The 20207-nt window shown below is 33.7% G+C and overlaps 1 protein-coding gene, 1 non-coding gene and 3 pseudogenes across 2 annotated transcripts; 2 read left to right on the forward strand and 3 right to left on the reverse strand.

Moving 5' to 3' along the window:
* Positions 1-2234: 2234 nt before the first annotated feature.
* On the forward strand, positions 2235-5210 carry LOC146943372 (putative galacturonosyltransferase 10; annotated as a pseudogene).
* A 798-nt stretch (positions 5211-6008) lies between these two features.
* Positions 6009-6080, forward strand: TRNAG-UCC (transfer RNA glycine (anticodon UCC)). The gene has a single exon. It is a non-coding gene; the product is annotated as a tRNA-Gly (tRNA).
* An 883-nt stretch (positions 6081-6963) lies between these two features.
* LOC146943374 (O-fucosyltransferase 36 pseudogene) lies at positions 6964-7802 on the reverse strand (annotated as a pseudogene).
* Positions 7803-7843: 41 nt separating this feature from the next.
* On the reverse strand, positions 7844-10220 carry LOC146943375 (pentatricopeptide repeat-containing protein At3g63370, chloroplastic-like; annotated as a pseudogene).
* A 446-nt stretch (positions 10221-10666) lies between these two features.
* On the reverse strand, positions 10667-20125 carry LOC146943376 (dihydrolipoyllysine-residue succinyltransferase component of 2-oxoglutarate dehydrogenase complex 1, mitochondrial-like). The gene is made up of 15 exons (XM_085741637.1): positions 20083-20125; positions 19871-19937; positions 19695-19748; positions 16268-16325; positions 16130-16157; positions 15123-15184; positions 14246-14320; positions 14086-14141; positions 13923-13967; positions 13545-13805; positions 13364-13458; positions 12163-12253; positions 11966-12076; positions 11556-11750; positions 10667-11156 (listed from the first exon to the last, which is right to left on the reverse strand). The coding sequence occupies exons 2-15, from the start codon at positions 19907-19909 to the stop codon at positions 10965-10967; spliced, it is 1362 nt and encodes a 453-aa protein (XP_085597763.1). The 5' UTR covers positions 19910-19937; positions 20083-20125; the 3' UTR covers positions 10667-10964.
* Positions 20126-20207: the final 82 nt, after the last annotated feature.

Genomic DNA, 20207 nt, shown 5'->3' on the forward strand with positions numbered 1-20207 from the left:
TTTAAGAGTAGAAGACGTTGAAGATGTTTAGTTTGCTTTTCTACTTTTGGCTTTGTATTTTTGGGCGATGACGCCATAATCTTGGTTTATCTTTTAACTTGTAATATTTCTATAATATATTTTTGTGCTCGATATCCTGTGTGCATGCTTTCTTTTCATCATTTTTTGACGTTTCTTTCAAAGAAGTGATTTCAAACGATGATGTCTCAACGCTTGTTCGGAGTTGTTTCTTCCAAACAATTATAACGGTGGTGGAATGTAGATGTAATACCCCTCTTCATCTTTCGATCACTACTAATCAAGCCCTTTTCTCTCCCAAAATACCCGTGTCTTTGCAAAAATTCACAAACTCACAATGGTACAATCAAGTTTGATACAATGTCTTCACAATTCAATCATTTTTAGGATCACATAATTTTATAAATACAGCTACTACAATCAAGGACACTTAGATCCTATTCCTAATGGCACACAAAACGACAGAAGACCAACAACCATACGAAGTAAGATAAAATAATGTGTATGAGGAATTATAGGAGTATTTTTAGGACACTTATCCTACTAATTGTTGGTCTTCTCTCTTTAATGTAAAAGAAAGAAAAAAAATCTCTGTGAGACATCATTAGAGTGTGTTTGGATAAGGTAATTTGGAAACTTTAAAGAATTTAAAATTCTAGGCAATTTACCTCAAAATATTTGAATTCCCTCATAATATTACATTTCCTCAACATTACATTACATTCCCTCATCCAAACAATGAAATTCACCTCAAAGTATTTGAATTCCCTCATAACATTACATTCCCTCAAAACATTCTCCCATCCAAACACACTCTTAGAGAAATCAGATTCTTTTGCAATAAACTTTCGGCTTTTTTTTGAACATTTTAATTTCATCATTTGTGAAAGAGGAGGTGAATATTTAAGGTGAAAGATGAAAAAAAGGGATTTTGAGTTTTAAACAATTCATATAAACTAGTTCAATTTTGATAATCATTAAATTTTAATCAAATTTGGATATAAATGATATTTTTTTGGTGTAATTAGAAAAATTATTTTTCTTCACTCCTATTGACTTCAATTTAAAAGACGTGGACTTTCTTGCCTCTCTTCACGTGATTTGCTATTGCTGGGTTATTATCTTGAGTCGTAACTAATTTATTTTTTACATCCTCAATGAGCGTATGTATCTTTCATTAACCGCACGTGGTACAATTTCGCATTTTTTTTCCGCACGTGGTAAAAACATAAATAAATAACTTAAATAAAAATAGAAATTGCACCAAAATATAATGTTTGTAGTAATACACACGTTTAGAGTATTTCCAATGGGATCCTTAATTAAAAAGGAGCACTCCCTGTTAAGGACTCCCATTGGAGGAAGAAAAAATGAGTCTCTATTAAGAAACAAACAACGGTAAGGACCCTCTGTGGGACCTATTTAAGTACTTTTTATTGGAGTCCTTATTAATGTATTGTCATTGGATTTGGAGCATCAAGTCCTTAAAATGTACTTTCAATAAAAATTATAAATAAATGATATGTATGTACACGTGAAATTCATTTAAAGAGTTCCTATTAGTGGACGACCATGGTAGATGTTCTTAGGTTTTGGACAGGAGAGTATAAAAAAGTAGAAAGTAAAAACAAACAGACAGCGTTTGTCGAATAATACAAAACCTATTTTTGTGTTGCTCCTCTGCCCGTGTCCGTGTACTTCTATCGCCGCCAACAACAATAACGTCAACTTGTTGTCAACATTCACTTATGTTTTTGTCCGTAACACAAAAATATTCTTATACCTTACTCGTGTATATATACGCATGCGTGGTTAATATTTTACTATAGAATGGTTCTCTCTACTATCTATGCGTGAAGCATGAATTAATGTTTGATACTAATAGCTCATTGATTTATCTTTGAGTGAATGTTTTTGATGTATGCTACTTTGGTCTTGTTTCTTATAATCGTGTCCGTTAGTATGAAAACAAGTGGTCTGTTTCAATATTAAATTAAAATTTTCACATTCATGTGTTATTTCTACAGTTTATTTATTAATTATTTTTTTGGTGTATATTTGAGTAAAAAATTATATAATTGTGTTACTCCCATATGCAGGCAAATAGAAACAAACTATTTGAAGAGAAACTTGTTTTGAAGCCTAACAAGGAAAGATTCATTAAGGTTGTCATTTCTTCCATAACCTTTGATCGGGATTTTGAACAAGTTTCGAAAATGATGCAAAGAGCAATGCATTTTCTTCGAAGGCCAGTCCGGAGAAGGGTTCATGATGCGTTGTGGTACGGGCATTGTGCTGTGCACTGGTTCTTGTCTTTATCTATATTCTGATCATAGGGACTCATATTGAGTCTAGACCGGCTTTGTCCAAGGTATTTCTTTTTTTTTCTCAACTTGTTTTTGTAGATTTCTGTTCTTGTTTGCTGAAAAAATTGTATGAGATCTCAACTAATTTCTTTTTGGACCATAGGTTATGGAAGCTTTTAATATGAGATGAGTTCTTTAAACAAGTTATTGTTTTGCCTTATTTTGAAGTTTGTAACACATTTCAAAACATGCATGGAAGCTGTCAAGATATACTAATGAAGAAAATTTCACATAATCATTGGATTTGAATTCATACCATATGCTGCTACCTCTGCTCACATTGTTATAATTTGTTTAAAAATTGAGTTTAATTTCCATGCACTGTTAGTGGTAAAATTTTACATTGTGACCCCATCACAACCAATCATGTGTGTGCCTTTGGAAATGATTATGATAACGTTAAACGTTTTTAATGATCTGACGATTATGATTGATTGACTGTGTAAAATCTCTTTACACTGACAATGTATATAAATTAAATCCTTAAAAATTAATACAATTATGGGGACATTATAGGTAAATGTTTTGCAATAAGCAGAATAGTGATACTTCCATATGTTGTTCTTGTCAATAAGTTAACATACATATCATTAAAATATATCTTCCTTATTATATACAAAAATTAATTTTCCCTAAATATATTTTCATCATAATTTCATTATAATATACGAGTGTAACAGAATAGTTAAAGGGTAATGCATAGATCATACCAAACAATACTTAAACTTGATTAAGTTATTGGAACATAACTTACATGACATGCTTGGACTTCTTATTTCAAAGCTAGAATATTACATCTTTAATATTATTTATAGCGAATAACTTCTTGTATCTTATTCTGCAGAGAACTTCCGCGAATGATAGGATTATGGAAGACCTTAATACTACCGAAGATATGTTAAGTTCGGACTCGGTGACCAGACAACTTAATGATCAAATATCCCTAGCAAAAGCCTTTGTTGAAATTGCAAAAGAAAGTAAGAATTTCCAATTTGCTGGGGAACTAAGTGCTCAAATCCGCAATTCGCAGATTCTCCTCTCGAATGCTGCCACTAGGCATTCTCCTTTAAGAACTAGAGATTCAAAGAGAGCTATCCATGATATGGCGTTACTGTTATTCCGAGCACAACAACTCCATTGACAGCGCGGCCATGATCATGAGATACAAAGCAAAAATCCACGCTCTTGAAGATGAGGTAAACTCAGTAAGAGAAAAGCAGCTGAAGAAGTCCCTAAAAGCTTGCACTGTCTTGGTGTCCGGTTGACAACAGAATGGTTCAAAAACCTTGATTTGCAAAAGAAATTGAACGACAAAAGACAAGTGGAGATGAAGATTAAGGATCAAAATCTTTACCACTTTTGTGTGTTCTCTGATAACATTATTGCAACTTCGGTCGTGGTCAATTCAACTGCAAAAAATTCTAAAAATCCCAGTATGATTGTTTTTCACCTTGTCACCGATGAAATAAATTATGCTGCGATGAAGACGTGGTTTGCCATGAATGATTTCCGTGGGGTGACTGTGGAAGTTCAGAAGTATGAAGACTTTACTTGGTTAAATTAAATGCTTCTTGTGTTCCGGTGCTTAAGCAACTTCAAGATTCAGAAATGCAAAGCTACTACTTTTCTGGAAACACCGACGATGGAAAGACACCTATCAAGTTTCGTAACCCTAAATATCTGTCCATGCTTAACCATCTGAGGTTCTATATCCCTGAAATTTTCCCTGCACTGAAGAGAATTGTGTTCCTGGAGGACGATGTTGTGGTTCAGAAGGATCTTTCTGATCTTTTTTCAATTGATTTGAATGGGAATGTCAATGGAGCTGTTGAGACATGCAAGGAGACATTTCATAGATACCATACATACTTAAACTATTCTCATCCTCTTATAAGAGCACATTTTGATCCCGATGCATGTGGATGGGCATTTGGGATGAATGTATTTGATTTGGTTGAATGGAGGAAAAATATCTACCATTATTGGCAGGAAAAGAATGCCGATCGGACACTATGGAAACTCGGCACATAGCCTCCTGGACTGTTGACATTTTATGGATTAACCGAGACCTTGGATCGGTCGTGGCATGTACTAGGTTTTGGCTACACAAAGGTTGATCCTCTATTGATAGAGAAAGGGGCTGTACTGCACTTCAATGGAAACTCCAAACCTGGTTGAAGATTGGCATTGAAAAATACAAACCCCTATGGGAAAAACATATCGATTACTCTCATCCCTTATTGCAGCAATGCAACTTTCATTGATTTTGAATTGAGTTTTAATTTAAACCTCATAGTTCATAACCCTTGGTGGAAGATTTGGATTCACAAGCACTAGTCTCATTTGCCAATTGGTGTTTATGGAAATACATCATTGAGCATTCCAATCATCTATTGCAACAGTGAAACAATTATTGACTTGTGGAGCTGGGAGGTTAAGTGATTCTTAGAACATCCACACACAATTGAACTCTCCGTTTTGGATGCTTAAATGGATCGCACTTGTACACATGCTAATTTTATGATTTTTAAATGTTAATATTTAATTAGAAATCAATCTGATCTCCAATCCATCCCAACCCAACCCAACCCTCCAAAACGGATTATTATATTTGATTGTTTCAATTCAATCAAGTGCTACTAACAACATTGCAAGACCAGATGCACCGTAGGTTAGCTACTAACAACATTTCTTGTATTGTTGCTGTCTTTATTTATCCAAAAAGAAACTACGATTAATTTATGGCTATTTCTTGTATCAAAACTATCTTGCTTATTTATTTTCTGAATCAGAGATTCAACATCCTTTTGTTGTTGGTGTGGATTATTTTAGTTGATTGTTTCTATCAAGTGCTAAGGGTGGTGATAGATATGTAAGAAACATTTTATTTGTTCACATTAACTCGCGCTTTTTTTTTTCCTTCGATAATCCTCCCGTTTTTAGGGAAAGAAGTCATGATAATTTTGAAATTCGACCATAAGGTAAATATAGTTTGATCAAAAATTGTTCTATTCAAGAATCAAACTTAGATTCTCCAAAATGATTCGACTTTTAGTAGAGTTCATTAAACATTAGAGCTCAATAATATTTGACTCGATAATCTTTATAGTAGTAAAATATAATACGATTGACTCATAAAAAAAAAAGACATAGAGCCATTAAGAGACCAATGACTCCAAGAATTAGTTCAATGAATGAACATTTTTCCTAAGTACTATTTCAAAAAAGTGTTCTTAAGCATTCATTTGCAATTACCGGTTACTCTTAAAATATGTATCAATCAAACAAATTTTCAATTTTTGAGTTTTCAAAATATATTTTAGTTTTCATTATCTCATCTCTAAATCTGTTTTGAAAAACGGGATTACCAAACAATATTTTTTTTTTTGTTTTTTCTTAAAAATTGATTTACATTACAAACTAAAACTACTCCAAATTGCAAACTAGTATTAAGAGTTTTAATTTTGAGGATAATCCTTCACCAAATTGCAGCTGCCAGATGTGATAATGTATTGTGCTCTTGATATGGAAAGAAAGGATCCTTCTCAACCTCAAGCAAACTGAAATATCAGTAGAAAATCCAAAACTTATTTTAGAGCGAATAAGAAATTAAAACATCAAGCAGCGTTTGTAGTCCAACGGTTAGGATAATTGCCTTCCAAGCAATAGACCCGGGTTCGACTCCCGGCAAACGCATTTATTTTATTTTTTTAATTATTCTTCTTCTTCAAACATTTAGAAAATAAAGTCCTTATTACTCTGCATGTTCAAACGAAATAGCAACAACGTAAACAAAACTTATCAATAAAATCACTAATTCTATCATATCATACACGACTACTGCTCATGAGAAAAATACAATTAAACCTATGGTAGGTAGGCCAATCAAGTGTCTGGTCCTGAACCACAGCACATGCAAACTGTCATTATCTTCATTCATTTTCCGCTACAATATTATATTGGGTTCTTCACCATGGCAAAGCTACTCATCACACAACAACGCTGATCCCTAGTCCTTTCTCAGCTGCAGTATGTCTTTAGTGAAAGTAGAACCTGATGAACACGCTAGACATGGCACATAGAGTCTTATGAAAATATTCATAATGCACATCACCAAAATAAATTGAAAGAGAGTGTTTTGTTGTTTCCTACGAATAGTTTTTACGAAATAGCAACAAATTGTAGACATAAATCACGTATGGATGAAACTGATGAGGGAGAATAAGATATATGAGTAGATGTGGTTTAAAAATTGGCCAATTAGCTTTCGTGCATTTTTTGTGCTAAACTTTTCATGTACAACAATTAAGCATTAATCTTTAAAAACAGACCAATCATAAGAGCAAAATCAAGAGAGAGAAAAGGTGAAAATCAGAGCCGATCTTGATCCAATAGCTTTAAGTGACTGACTACATAAATGTGAGGAATCTTCGATTACAGGGAATTTGAATTCAATTCACTTTCCAAATAAATGCAGAAGTATACTATAACACATCAAACTCATGTGATCAAATTTAGACAGCCCATAATCTTACGAGAAATTAAACCAGAGAAAAGGAATAAATGCTGTACTAAAATTTCAAAAAAATAGTGTCCCCGAAAATGCAATGAAGTTCCTTCCAAGGAAAGTCTGAATAAAACGCTTAGCAGTAAGCAAAATAAGGCGATTAGGTTCAATCAAAGTCTTGCATTGATGAGCAATCGGCCCACCGGGTTGCATCACTCAATCATGCTCCATTTCAGCATAAAAAACATCACCAATCGCCATAACATCATCATCATAAGAAAACTTATCCATAACATCCTGAACAGTCTTCTTTGGATTCCTCGCATCCTCATCCTCCCAAACAGCCTTAGGTTTACTCATACCCAAACCCAACGCACCCAACTTCTTCAACCTCTCATCATCCAAATAACAAGGTTGAGGCAAAGCAAAATAACAAAGAAACTTATCAGTATGCAAATGAACCATTCTTAACATTCGAAAATTCATCAAAAGATATAACAACTTTTTTCCCTAAACATTTATTAATATGATCAATATCAACAACTCTATCATATCATATTGATAATCAACTTTAGAACTTGGAATCACCAAAACCCTATTAAGCATCGCCGGGAAAAACATATGCTTTTCAAAACAGATCAAATGCTTCCACATTTGACTGGAAACACAAATAGCAACCAAAAATTTATCCTTTTAGAATTCCATTTAATAGTTTTCCTCTTTGACAAACTCTGATCAATTGTTCTACATCTATCGTAATTCGAATTTCCAACATTGAAATTCGAATTTCTGAAATTGAATTCAGGATCAATTACATTTCCTGTTGCATGTAGATTCAACAGAATTTGATGAATTTCATTGTTGATTGATATCTGTTTGAATAATGAGAGGCATGACCTCTGTAGTAGCATTAATTCTATTATCTTTTAAAATATATCCGCCAAACTCGTTGTCAATCCAAACATGCACTATATCCTGGAGTACTTCTGAATTCTGTATTCTTTGTCATGGCCCTTATTTGGGCTACTTCATCCCATCTTCCCCCTTGTGCACATATATTTGATACCAAAGCATAAGCACCTGAACTATGTGGTTCCAATTTTAATCTCAGTATCCCCATATAGTCTGCAAGCAGAAAGCAAAGCAGACATTGCAGCAGAGGTCAAATAACGGAGGCATACAATTTTGACCAGATTGTATGCCTCCGTTATTTGACCAGCTCTGCTACTATACAACTATAATGAATTTCATTTGCAACTATTGCATATTCCTTCATCATTATCCCAAAAATTTGATGTGAAAGTCACTTCATCAGGTGTAACTTTTCCAAATTTCATATGATCAAAGAGTTTTAACACCTCTCATTGTATATGCACCTATCATTGCACGCTTAGCATATGTAGTTATAAGAGAATTATTTACAGACAAATCTTTACCATGAAAAAATCGGTAACTGAAACAGTGAACTTCCTTAACAAAACTTAGACATCCAAGCTAGGATAATGCCTGAAGGAGACCGATTAGAGTAACAGAGTCAATATTTAGATGGGTTAATTATGTTTTTGGTCCCTACAAAATTGCGACCTTGTAAGTTTAGTCCTTACTTAATTTTAATAGCTTTTTTAATCCCTATAAAAAATTTCTGCACTCAATATTAGTCCTTACTCAATCCAAATTTGTTTAATTTATGCTTAAACTCTTAAGTTTTTCAACAATTTTTTACAAGTGTGTTGAGAACGTTATTAAAAGGTCCTCCAAAAAAAATATCGCAAAAATTTGATTTCTACGTCCATATTTTTGTTACTTATATCTTAAACTTTTGTCGTTTTAAAAAATTCATATTTAATTTATTTCATGTTAAAAAATTATAGATTTTAGTAAATGAACCTTTCATAGTGTTCTAAACTTCTATAAAAAGAATCGTTAAAAAATTTTAAAGTTTAAGGATAATTAAACAAAATTTATTTTAGCAGGGACTAAAATTATAAGTAAAATTTTTTTTTAGGGATTAAAAAAGCTATTAAAATTAAGTAAGGACTAAACTTAGAAGGTCGCAATTTTATAGGGACCAAAAACATATTTAACCCTATTTAGATTTTCTCTTTGCAGGAAACGAAACAAATTTACGGCTTCATCAATGTGGTTATTATGAACATAAGCCATTATCATCGAAGTCCATGAAACCAAGTCCATTGTTCTCATCTTATTGAAGACTTCCCTTGCATCCAATACATACCCACATTTTGCATATGCGTGAATAAATTGATTTTGCAATCTAATGTCTCTCAATTTTGATACTGCAGAAATCAAATTAATAAACAAAGCCAAATTTGGACTAACATTCATCTTGGCCATTTCACAAAAAATGTTTAGCACCTTCACAGGTAAATCATTATCAAGATAACCTGACGTCATAACATTATATACAACAGCATCCTTATTCTCCAATCTTTCAAACAGCTTTCTTGCTGTGGTTACTTCAATTTTACAGCATAGATCAACCAAAGCAGTGGAAGCCACAAGATCAAGTTCTACCCCCATCGTGATCATGTATCCATGAATACTCTTCCCTCGAAGTAAATAATTCAATTCAACACAACAAAAAATAGCATTGGCCAATGTTAACAAATCAGGCAAAATATTTTTACACATCATTCGACGAAAAAGCTCAAAAGCCTCTAAAGCCTGTCCATTACGAAGATAATCCGCTATCAACGTATTCCAAGAACCAACTTTTGTTGTTTTTCGAGGATCCATCTTTGCAAAAACCGAGGCAGCTAACCCTACACCACCACATTTATGATACATATCCAAAAGGGTTGTCTCAAAACATCATCACCGAAACAAATTCCTCTCCTAAAGCATAACCATGAACAGCTCGACCCTCTTGCAGTGCACCCAATTTGGCCGTTGCATGCATCAAACTCACTAACGTTACTCGGTTCGGAAGCAACCCTTGTTGCTGCATTATGGAAGCAATATTGAAAGCACCGTTCACACATGAACCACAAGAGTGACCATATGCAGTGATGATGGAAGTATAAGCAAAAATATCTGTTAGTAATTTCATGAAACACCTTATGTGCATCTTTGATTTTTCCATATTGTGAGTATAATCAAATGAGAGATGAACCTACAAAACGATCAGAGTTGAAATTGAGCTTGATGGAATCAACATGAACTCCTCTTCCGAATTCTAGGGTTCCTAAGGAAACGTATGTTTTGAGGCAAAAAGTGATGGTTGAAGCACATAAACCGAATTTGTAGTGTTTGGTAGCTAAATAGCGACGAAGAATGTCATATTTGAGGAGCGGCGTGTAAAGGTTGAGTTAATTTTTATTCACACGAGAATGACGATATCTTGATTAAACTTTGTTTTTGTTGCTTATATTAGAGCCGATATCAATTAGTTTGTCGAAACTTCATGGATTAAATTTGTACCACAATTACTCTAATTAGAATTTTGTACGTCGAGAACTACACTACATGCAGCTTGAGGAGTTTGCGTGACAACAAAAAAAGTGGGATAGGTTTCATGCACATCATCCCTAGTCCAAATTGGACTCGTACTATGTCCGCAAAATCCAGTCAATAGAAGTATAGAACTTAATGGTTATCCTTAATAACAGAACCACAATGGCAACTCCCTGTTCCGTTGGATAAAATATAAACAAGGAGCTATAATGCCAACAGCAATAAGAATTTAAATAAATTTCATTACAGAAGGGTAAAAGAAATTTTAGTCATGTTTAGAAATTTTAGTTGTGAAATAATATTGTAGTGAAGAGTACAATGAAATTATTTATTACTTTGGGAGAATTCCATAGTATATTTCGTAGTCGTTTCATACAATTTATGAGCCAAAAACTTTGACCCTCTAATTTGAGAGGGTAGGTGAAAGGGAAGTACAAACATGCTGAGTTTATGTCAAATAAATTGAGAATTGATCCTAAAGAGCTTGCTCAATAAAAACTGTAAATCACGCCGCAAATTCAAGGCCCAAACAAAAGGGTACTCATTATGGTATTAGAATTCTAACAGGTTTAATTACTTCATTGACTTTCAGAATCACTTTATATGTCAAGCAGAAGCCTGCGAGGGTCCTCCACGGTATCTTTGATACGTCTCAAAAAGAACACTGCCTCTCTTCCATCAATGATTCTATGGTCATATGTTAGAGCAATGTACATCAATGGCCTTGGAACAACATTTCCTCCAACAACCGCTGGACGGCTCACAATCGAATGCATACCCAAGATTGCCGACTGCAAAAAATAATAGTTGCATGAGATTCCTTTAAAAAAAAATTGTGTAGAATTTCCCAACAATTATTTGGCATCATTTAAAAAGAAAAGAAAAGCAATACAATTATCCAAATCTTACTACTGGCAACTATAAGGGCAGAATATTTGGTTAGGCATTTAGAATTTTACTGATTGTAATGTGAAAACAAAATTCATTTTGATAAGTTACTAGTGGCATGCATCTGGTCACATGATACGACACAATGCATGAAATGGGTTAGTTCCTACTTCCTGTCATCGAACATATTTCATGGGGCTCTTTTGATGAGAGCAGCCAATAATTAAATCTTACCATAAATCAAAGAATGTTCTATACAATAAAAAACCATAATAAGTGCCTTCTTAGCAGAACATACAAACCTGAGGTGGGTTGATAATAGGGGTACTCAAAAGGCTGCCATAAACACCACCATTTGATATTGTAAGAGTGCCTCCAGCCATCTCATCAATTGATAAAGTTCCAGCGTTAGCCTTCTTTGCAAAAACATTGATCTGTTTTTCTATATCCGCAAAGTTCATTTTATCAGCATCACGGATAACAGGCACAACAAGTCCCTGGTAAGGCAAGCAAAAAAAGCAAAGTTATACTTGATTAGCTCTTTCAATCCAACCATTAAAAAATTTCAAACTAGTCATGACAATGTCAATCGACGTAGATCAATGACATATGGTTAGCTTTCATCATTAGTATAATAAACCCAACACCAAGGATTTTCTCTAGATAATAAAAACATAGTAAATAAGTGAAGGTTGAAGTGACTGATGAAAACCTTCGGAGTTCCAACAGCTATGCTGATATCAATATAATCTCTGTATATAATATCATCCCCATCAATGACTGCATTCACAATCGGTTGATATTGAAGTGCATTGACAGCAGCCTACCAAAGAGACCAAAGTAAGTACATAGAAAAAAATATAGAGAAATAGATCATTTAATCTATACGTCCATAGTTTGAGAGCATACTTTGATAAACCCAGACATAAGTCCCAATTTAACTCCATGCTTTTCAACGAAAGCATCCTTATAATCAGCACGGAGCTTCATCAAATTAGTCCTATTATAAATTGCAGAGCAATCAGGGAGAGAATGATAATTGCAATTCAATACAAGGCCATTACAACAAGTATAGCACCAATAAATAAATAATAATAAACAAATGGAGTCACCCCTTGTCTATCATGTTAATCTACATAACTGGGTTTTCTCTCTCCCTCACCCCGACAAAAAAACAAAATCAATGGCTGATGGAGATGTATATGAAAATGTGAATAAAACAGTAACAATATTAATGGAAAAATGGTGAAAGCTTGTAATTGTATCAATGGTGATGAACAATTACAAGAGAAATAAGGACAAAAGAGTAACATACTGATAGTGAGATACTATCAATCTCTCATAGCACGCATTGCTCCCAAATAACTAACAAAGTGACCCCACAGAATAACAGAATACTTAGCTGCCTTATTCTCTGACTTACTATTACTTATATAGTTACTAAAACTCATGCATCCCATGCACCAAAATTGACACCTCATCATTCCTTCCCATTTCCTCTTTTCCTAGTGTAGACTCTCCATATCTTAGGTTTGGGCCCATAGTCAAAGCCCATTTCCACATTAACATTCCAATCAATGGCATGTCCTATGATACTGGTTATGGCATAGAAACATGCACAGCGGCATAATGTAAAAAAGCAGCTAAAAAATTGAGTAAAATAATCTGTAAAGATAAAGTTTCATCCCAAATGCATATATGTATGCAGATGCCATCCCCACTTTTTCTGAACAACAAAAAATAAGGAACACACACCTACTATGACATGTAGGATTCGGGAGAACATGTAACAGATTCTGCTGATGTACCGTAAATACCAAGAAAATAGACAGATTCCAGACGATAGTAATGCACCATTGGTTTAGCAAACACACCATATGGGTTTAGAACTGTTAAATTTAGAATACTATGTAGTATGTACCACAAGGAATATTCCCACAGTTTCCTATATTCTAATTCAAAGTAAGCATCACCAAACAATGCATAACAGGAAATATGTACACACGAAAATCCCTAAATGCATAACAGGAAATATGTACACACGAAAATCCCTAAATCTTGAGGCAATATTCAAAGCTTCTACTTTAATTAGACAATCAATGGAACTTACATATCAACTTCATTGAAGGTTGTCAACATAGCAAATGTGTTTTGGGAATCCTTCAACCGTTGAGCAACCCGTTTCCGAAGCCTTGTCATAGGAACCTTGAAAATGAAGGCAGACATTAAAATAAAAAAATTGGTAAACATAATTCAGGAAGCGATAACAATAAAAAATCACAATGACTCACTCGTCTTTCTCTTTCCTTAGGAGGAAGCTGTGGCTCAGTTGGAGAGCTTTGTGGAGTAGGTGCTTTAGGCTTCTCGGTTGTAGTAGTTTCAACTTTAGGAGTTTTCTTCTCCTCTGGCTCACTAGCCTTTGGGGTTGGCTTAGGAGCAGGTTTCTCAGGTGCATTCTCAGATGGCGCAACGTGGGTTGTAGCATCAGCAGACCTTGAAATGATTGCAATCTTGTTACCTGGTGCGACGGTATCCCCTTCATTGGCTAGAAGCTGCACAACATTAAATATATCATATGAACAAAATTTAATTAAATAAGAGAGCAATAATTTTAGTATTCATGGGATGGCTTGTGGGGGTAAAAATGTTCTGAACATATTAAACAGTACCTTCAGAATCACACCCGACTCAGGACTTGGAACATCAATAGTGACCTGATACAGCAGTAAGGAAAACAGTGTTAATGATAATTTAGGAACAAAGAAAACTGGACTCACTTATAACTATCCAAATCCTTCATAGAAACAATTGCATGTTATTTCAATATAACACCTTATCTGTTTCAATTTGAGCAATTGGTTCATCAACATTAACCCTGTCACCAGGCCCTGCTCCCATACATCAAAACAAAAAATATAAAAGTCAATCACAATAACCACTAAAAATAACAAGTAACTGTAAATAAAATGTATATAGAGTTGTGTTAACATACTCTTCAGAAATTTTGCTAGAGTCCCATCCTCGATGGATTCAGCCAATGGAGGGACAACAACATCAACATTGTCTCCTTTATCACAAATAAAATAATATTCAAAAAAGATCAGCAATCAAAAGAAAGAACAGGAAAACTCACAAGAAAGAACACTGTACATTGAACAGCATAAATGCCAGAAAAAAGTTATACTAAACAAATATTAGCAATCACAGGATAATTCGGTCCAATGGCCAAGACTCTAAACTCTTGCTAATAAAATGAAACTGCAATTTAGAACATTAAGAAAAACGACAAAATGCACAAAAAAATAGAGCATAACTTCACAAATGTAATATGTAGCTAAGCAAATTGTCAATAATTCTAAAAATTCATTGATCAGATCAATTACCCAACTCCCAAGGATTGTCATTCTTCTATACCACGCTGGATAGAAATACACTATCTTTTCTAGCAAACAATTCATTCTGAATTCTATTACATTAAATCAGTTATACAGTAGTTAAATTTCAGAAATACGCTTATGCAATACTCTATCATCATAACCATGGATATTGTGAAATATTCCTCTTTAATAAAAGTTAAAATTCTTACAATAACCATAACACCAGAAAATGAACTTGTGTAATTGAAATTAAAATGTGTTTGTACAGTTCGGTTGTTTCAGTTCAGGTTTGGTTGTCTAATGTTTGGTTTGGGTAGAAAACTACTTGCAAATCATGGTTTTGGTTCTTGAACCGAAAGAAATGGTTTGGTTTAGTTAAGCGTGGTTCGGTTTGGTTTTCCAGTTCTTTTGGACAGCCCTAAACACAAAATAATCTTGAACTATATAGGTAACTTGAATGACAGAAAACTGACAGTCTCGTTAATATCTCACCATTATCCGAAGAAAAGGAACGCTTCCATGTTTGAATGGAGGCCTCTTGATGAAAAATGTCCCTGCATAGCAATAAGGTTATCAGAGCAGTACACCACTGACAATAAGAAACAGTAAGTACTCTTTCCATTCTGTTCACCAACTAATTAATTGGTGGCAATCACAGAGTAAGGAAAAATTCGTAACCATATATTTTCAAATTATTACGTTAACAGACACACACAAAAGCGCAGAGGCAGGTTGAAGTAGCAAAGTTGACCTATTGCTGTTGCTCCCCAAATTATATGTGAGAAGTTACCAACAAAATTTGTTTGAGCATAAATGAAAGTATATTACAGAAAATACGTTTTTTGAATTTTTCCTTCCAAAGAAAATGTCAGCTAATTTGTTTGTCTGCAACACCAATGCCCTTACTAACACTGTAAAACCACTAAATTTAAAAGCTTTTCTATCAACTAATTTGAATGCATAATATGATGCTTATGTGCACAAGAAGAAACTAACAACATACAAGAAGAAGTGTAGAACTGACAGCAAAAAACATAGAAGGCAAAGAAAAATTGCAAACACGTGATCTATAATAGTGAAAAATTAAGAGTTTGCTCAGTTTTAGAGAACAATTCCATTATTTCATTTTCTAACAATTAATTTTTATTACCATTTTTTCATTTTCTTCCCCTGAATAGCCTGTTAGGTTAGGAAACGGGAAATATTCGCAAATGATTTTATTTTTATTCTAGAAATTTATTTAAACCATATATGCATGTTATTGAAGTCTCCAAAGTCCAAATGTGATTTTAACATTCAAAGCTTATTGGAGTGCTTAAATCTTATTTGTCCCGGCTTCCGCCAACTTAAATATTACTATAAAGCAAAACATGTTTATAAATTAAACATGTTTATAAATTAAATACTGACTCATTTTGCTAGTTACAAGCCAACATGTTTATAAATTAAATATCATAAAGCAAAACATAAAGCCTATGACTAATAAAGGAACCACTAACCTTATAGGCTTTGAACTAATCCAGCGTCCTGCAATAGAAAAAGGCTGGTCATATGAATTGCACAATTGCATAAACCATTTAATTTGTACCAGCTAACGAATTTTGTTTTTTTTTTTTTAAAAAAAAAAACACAATTACCAGGTGTTATATGACAGAAATTCCGGATATTCCCACATCCTCCTGAGCTTAATGCAATCTGTTAAAAATAATAGAAAAAAGTTGTAAAGAACCCACCAAGGAAATGACTAATAAGTAAATCCTAAATCTGTAAAACAAAGGAAGTACTCTGTGCCAATGAAAATATGAGGACATATACTCAATAGAGGTAAAAACCAGAGATAAAACAGATTAGCAGGTATGCTAACCATTCCAATGCAACAACAACCAAGCCTTATCCCACTAAGTGGAGTCGGCTACATGAACCAAACGATACCATAGTGTTCTATCAAAAACCAATGCTAACCATTCCAATAAAAATAATTTTTTTAGAGAAAAGAAGAATTCAATATAAAGAAGAGAAGCGAGTGTGAGAAAATAACAAGATTATCCCAATAAATTTGTATTGTGTAGTCTGTACTCTACGCCGTGTCTGATGAGCAAATGTGGGTAGTTCATAAAAAAAAAAGGTTTACATCAATTAGCAAATAGCATGCTTTAATAACTTCAATTAAGTAAGAGGGAAATCCTTACCCTACCACGTTGAAATTGCACAATCACATAAACAAATATTTCACATAAGAGAACCCAAATAAAATTCAAACACCTGAGTGAACCAGTCACAAACATGATAAATTTTCACCAATTTCTTTTCAAACCATTGAAAAATCTATAATCATAGGCGAAGACGTTATTTTCAAAGAGTTATGTTATTTAAACACAATTTCAGACACTGTAGATGACACCGTATAGCTCCATCGCTATCTATAACTTTTTCATACTGCTTACATGGATTACTAAAATACACAAAGGGACCTCTGTTTTCAATGCGGAAATGCGGCGCAGCGCGGCCAACTCAATAATTGGCGCGGTGCGGGAGCGGGGCGCGTAGCGGGCGCTATTTCGGTAGTGCGGCCACTAATAAATTTAATACTAGATACCATACTATTCAAAAAGAAATAATAAAATACCTTAAACATTACTCAAAATTTCATGAAGTATTCATAATATGAAATAAAAGGGATGGCAAAATCGAAAATGGCTAATACCAATTATATACAACTAGTACAAGTTATTGTTTTACTATTTATAGGTCTGCTTTGGCAGCTTTCAACTTTTGACACGCATTGACGCGGCCTGAGACGCGCCCTGGTGCGGTGGTCCTGATTTTCCGCTCCGCTCCGCTATAGCGGTCGGCGTGGCCGCTATTGACACCAGAGAAAGGGATGCCATATTTTTGTCAATTGTATGTGTCAATTTAACATTTTTATTTTCAAAAGAAGTTATAAAATGAAAACAACTAGACGAACACATGAAGGGGATCTTCCAATTACTTAAAGTTCGGATTTTATTGTATCAAATCATAAAAGTTTAGCAAGATTGGTAAGTTGCAATTTCATGCAGGATGATCAGAAAACACACATCCCAAGAATAATACTCTCGTAATCATTTGAATGTAAGTTTGGTAACACAGTGGGTTTGTCAGACTCACGCCACAGTGATTCTGACAAACCCACCGTGATATTAAACATATACACTGCATCTTATGAAGGAAAAAATATAAAACTCTGGGTAACAGAAAAATAACAGCAATAGGACATTCTCCACACAGAACAAGATTATTGCAGTAAAGTTGTGTTGTGTAGACTGTATGAGCAAATGTAGGCAGTTCATATAAAAAGCTTTACATCAATTAGCAAATAGCATGCTTTAACAACTTCAATTGACAGTTACGTAAAAGAGAAATCTTCACCCAACCATATTAAAATTGCACAATCGCATACACAAACATCTCATACAAGAGAACCCAAATAGAAGTCAAACACCAGAGTGAACCAGTCACAAACAATATAAAAAACCAGAATCACAGAACAAGAAGTTATTTCCAAAAGAAGTTACTACCTACGTCCCAAATTATAAGTTACTTTAAAATACCAATGAAGCATTAATGTTATTTTTTCCATGATAACTCTGCCTATTTATTAGTATCTTTCCTTTCAATTCTTTAATTTATCTTTCTCATACCATTAATAAATGATAATTTTGTAAAACAATTCATAATTTTTCTTTCCTGTACAAAATTAATTCCATTTCTTAATTTGTGTGCAAATGGTCAAAACAACATAATTTAGGAGAGGGATGAGGGAGTATAAAATTAAAATCACATGATCACAGGACAGGAGTCTACCATGGCATAAAGCTGAGATTCTTATCTATCAAATACAGGACTTAATTAGATTGACTTATTTGAGCTTATAGCGTATACACTTGTGACACTGTTTAGAAGAACATATGAAAACAGCTTACGAAATGTTCATCAGTTGTTTTCAGCTTAGTTCCATAAGCTCTCCAGGATAGCTTATTAAAATAACTTAGAGATTATGCAAAACCATTTTGACAATATTTTATCTTGTGTTATAGAAATGGCTTATTCATAACAGCTTGCAAGATACTCCCTCTGTCTCACAATATTAGTCGTTTAAGGTTTGTGCACGATTATTAAGGAAATGATTAGAGAAACCATAAAAAGGATTTAGAGGTCAATGAGTTGGATCCAAATATGGTTTTTGATAGAACACTATGGCGTCATTTGATCCATGTAGCCGAGCCCACTTAGTGCACGATTACTAAGGAAATGATTAGAGAAACCATAAAAAGGATTTAGAGGTCAATGAGTTGGATCCAAATATGGTTTTTGATAGAACACTATGGCGTCATTTGATCCATGTAGCCGAGCCCACTTAGTGGGATAAGGCTTGGTTGTTGTTGTTGTTGTATTAAGGAAATGATTAATTGTGTTGATTTCAATGGTAAAATTAGTAGCATTTACTAAAATATCCTTATTAATTGTAGTTAGTGGAGTACTTAAGTTGGATGAAATTCAAGAAATAAGGGTGTAATAGTGGAAAAAAAAATAAATAAATGCTGCATTGGTATTGAAAAGTGACAATCATTTTGAGAAAAAGAAAAAAAATGTTAAAGTGACAATAATTGTGAGACGGAGGGAGTAAGTGCTAATACTATAAGCTACAAAATAAGTTGTTTATCCAAACATGGTCACAACCATAAAAGTTTTAAAGTATTAGTGAGTTGCAACCTCTTTAGCACCGATACTTCTGATGGAATACATGTTTGGTATCCAGCATGTGTCGGACAAATGTGATATCATTGAATTAATTCATTTTTTAATACTTTCACACGGGTGTCAAGTCTGTGTGTCAGTGTCGTATTTGTGCTTCATAGATTGCAAGTTTAAACACACATCCCAAAAATAATACTCTAGTAATCATCTGCTTGTATGTTTGGAATCACAGTGAGTCACATCACTGTTGATCCTGACAAACAAACCCATTGTGAGATCAAACATACACTGCATATTCGTAAGGACAACAAAAGTAAAGAAAAATACCTCTTTTTCCAAAATGGAAGAAACTCTAGTTGTGCCGGACCGGATTTTCAACAACTGAAGTATATATACAAGAAAAGTATCAGCTTTCACTTAAAGCTAACAAGTTCAAAATCCATAAATCAACAAAAAAAAAAATTGATCTTAAAAAAGAAGAGTGAAACTGAATTGTCACTCACCGAAGATGAAGCAACCCTTCGTCTAACAACACCAAACATGATTGATTACTTACGCTCAATTTCAAACCTAATTTAACAAATAATAATTTGATCAGCAACATTATTAATGGAATAAATCAATCGATTCTGTTTCAAAACAACATCAATAATCATAACAAAAAATTAAATTTATAAGATTAGAAGAAAAATCGGTGTATAAAAAATAGGTTAACCTGAGTGAGAAACGTAGATCGAAATTGAATGAATGGAGAGAACGAATGAATTTAGTGGAAGGAAGAAAGAAAGGAAAGAAGGAAGTTTCCAGCACCCCTCGATTGACTATTCTTAGTGGGCTGGG

Source organism: Medicago sativa, chromosome 2, assembly GCF_051527215.1.
Source record: "Medicago sativa cultivar Bolivia chromosome 2, Bolivia_mono, whole genome shotgun sequence".
NCBI lineage: Eukaryota > Viridiplantae > Streptophyta > Magnoliopsida > Fabales > Fabaceae > Medicago > Medicago sativa.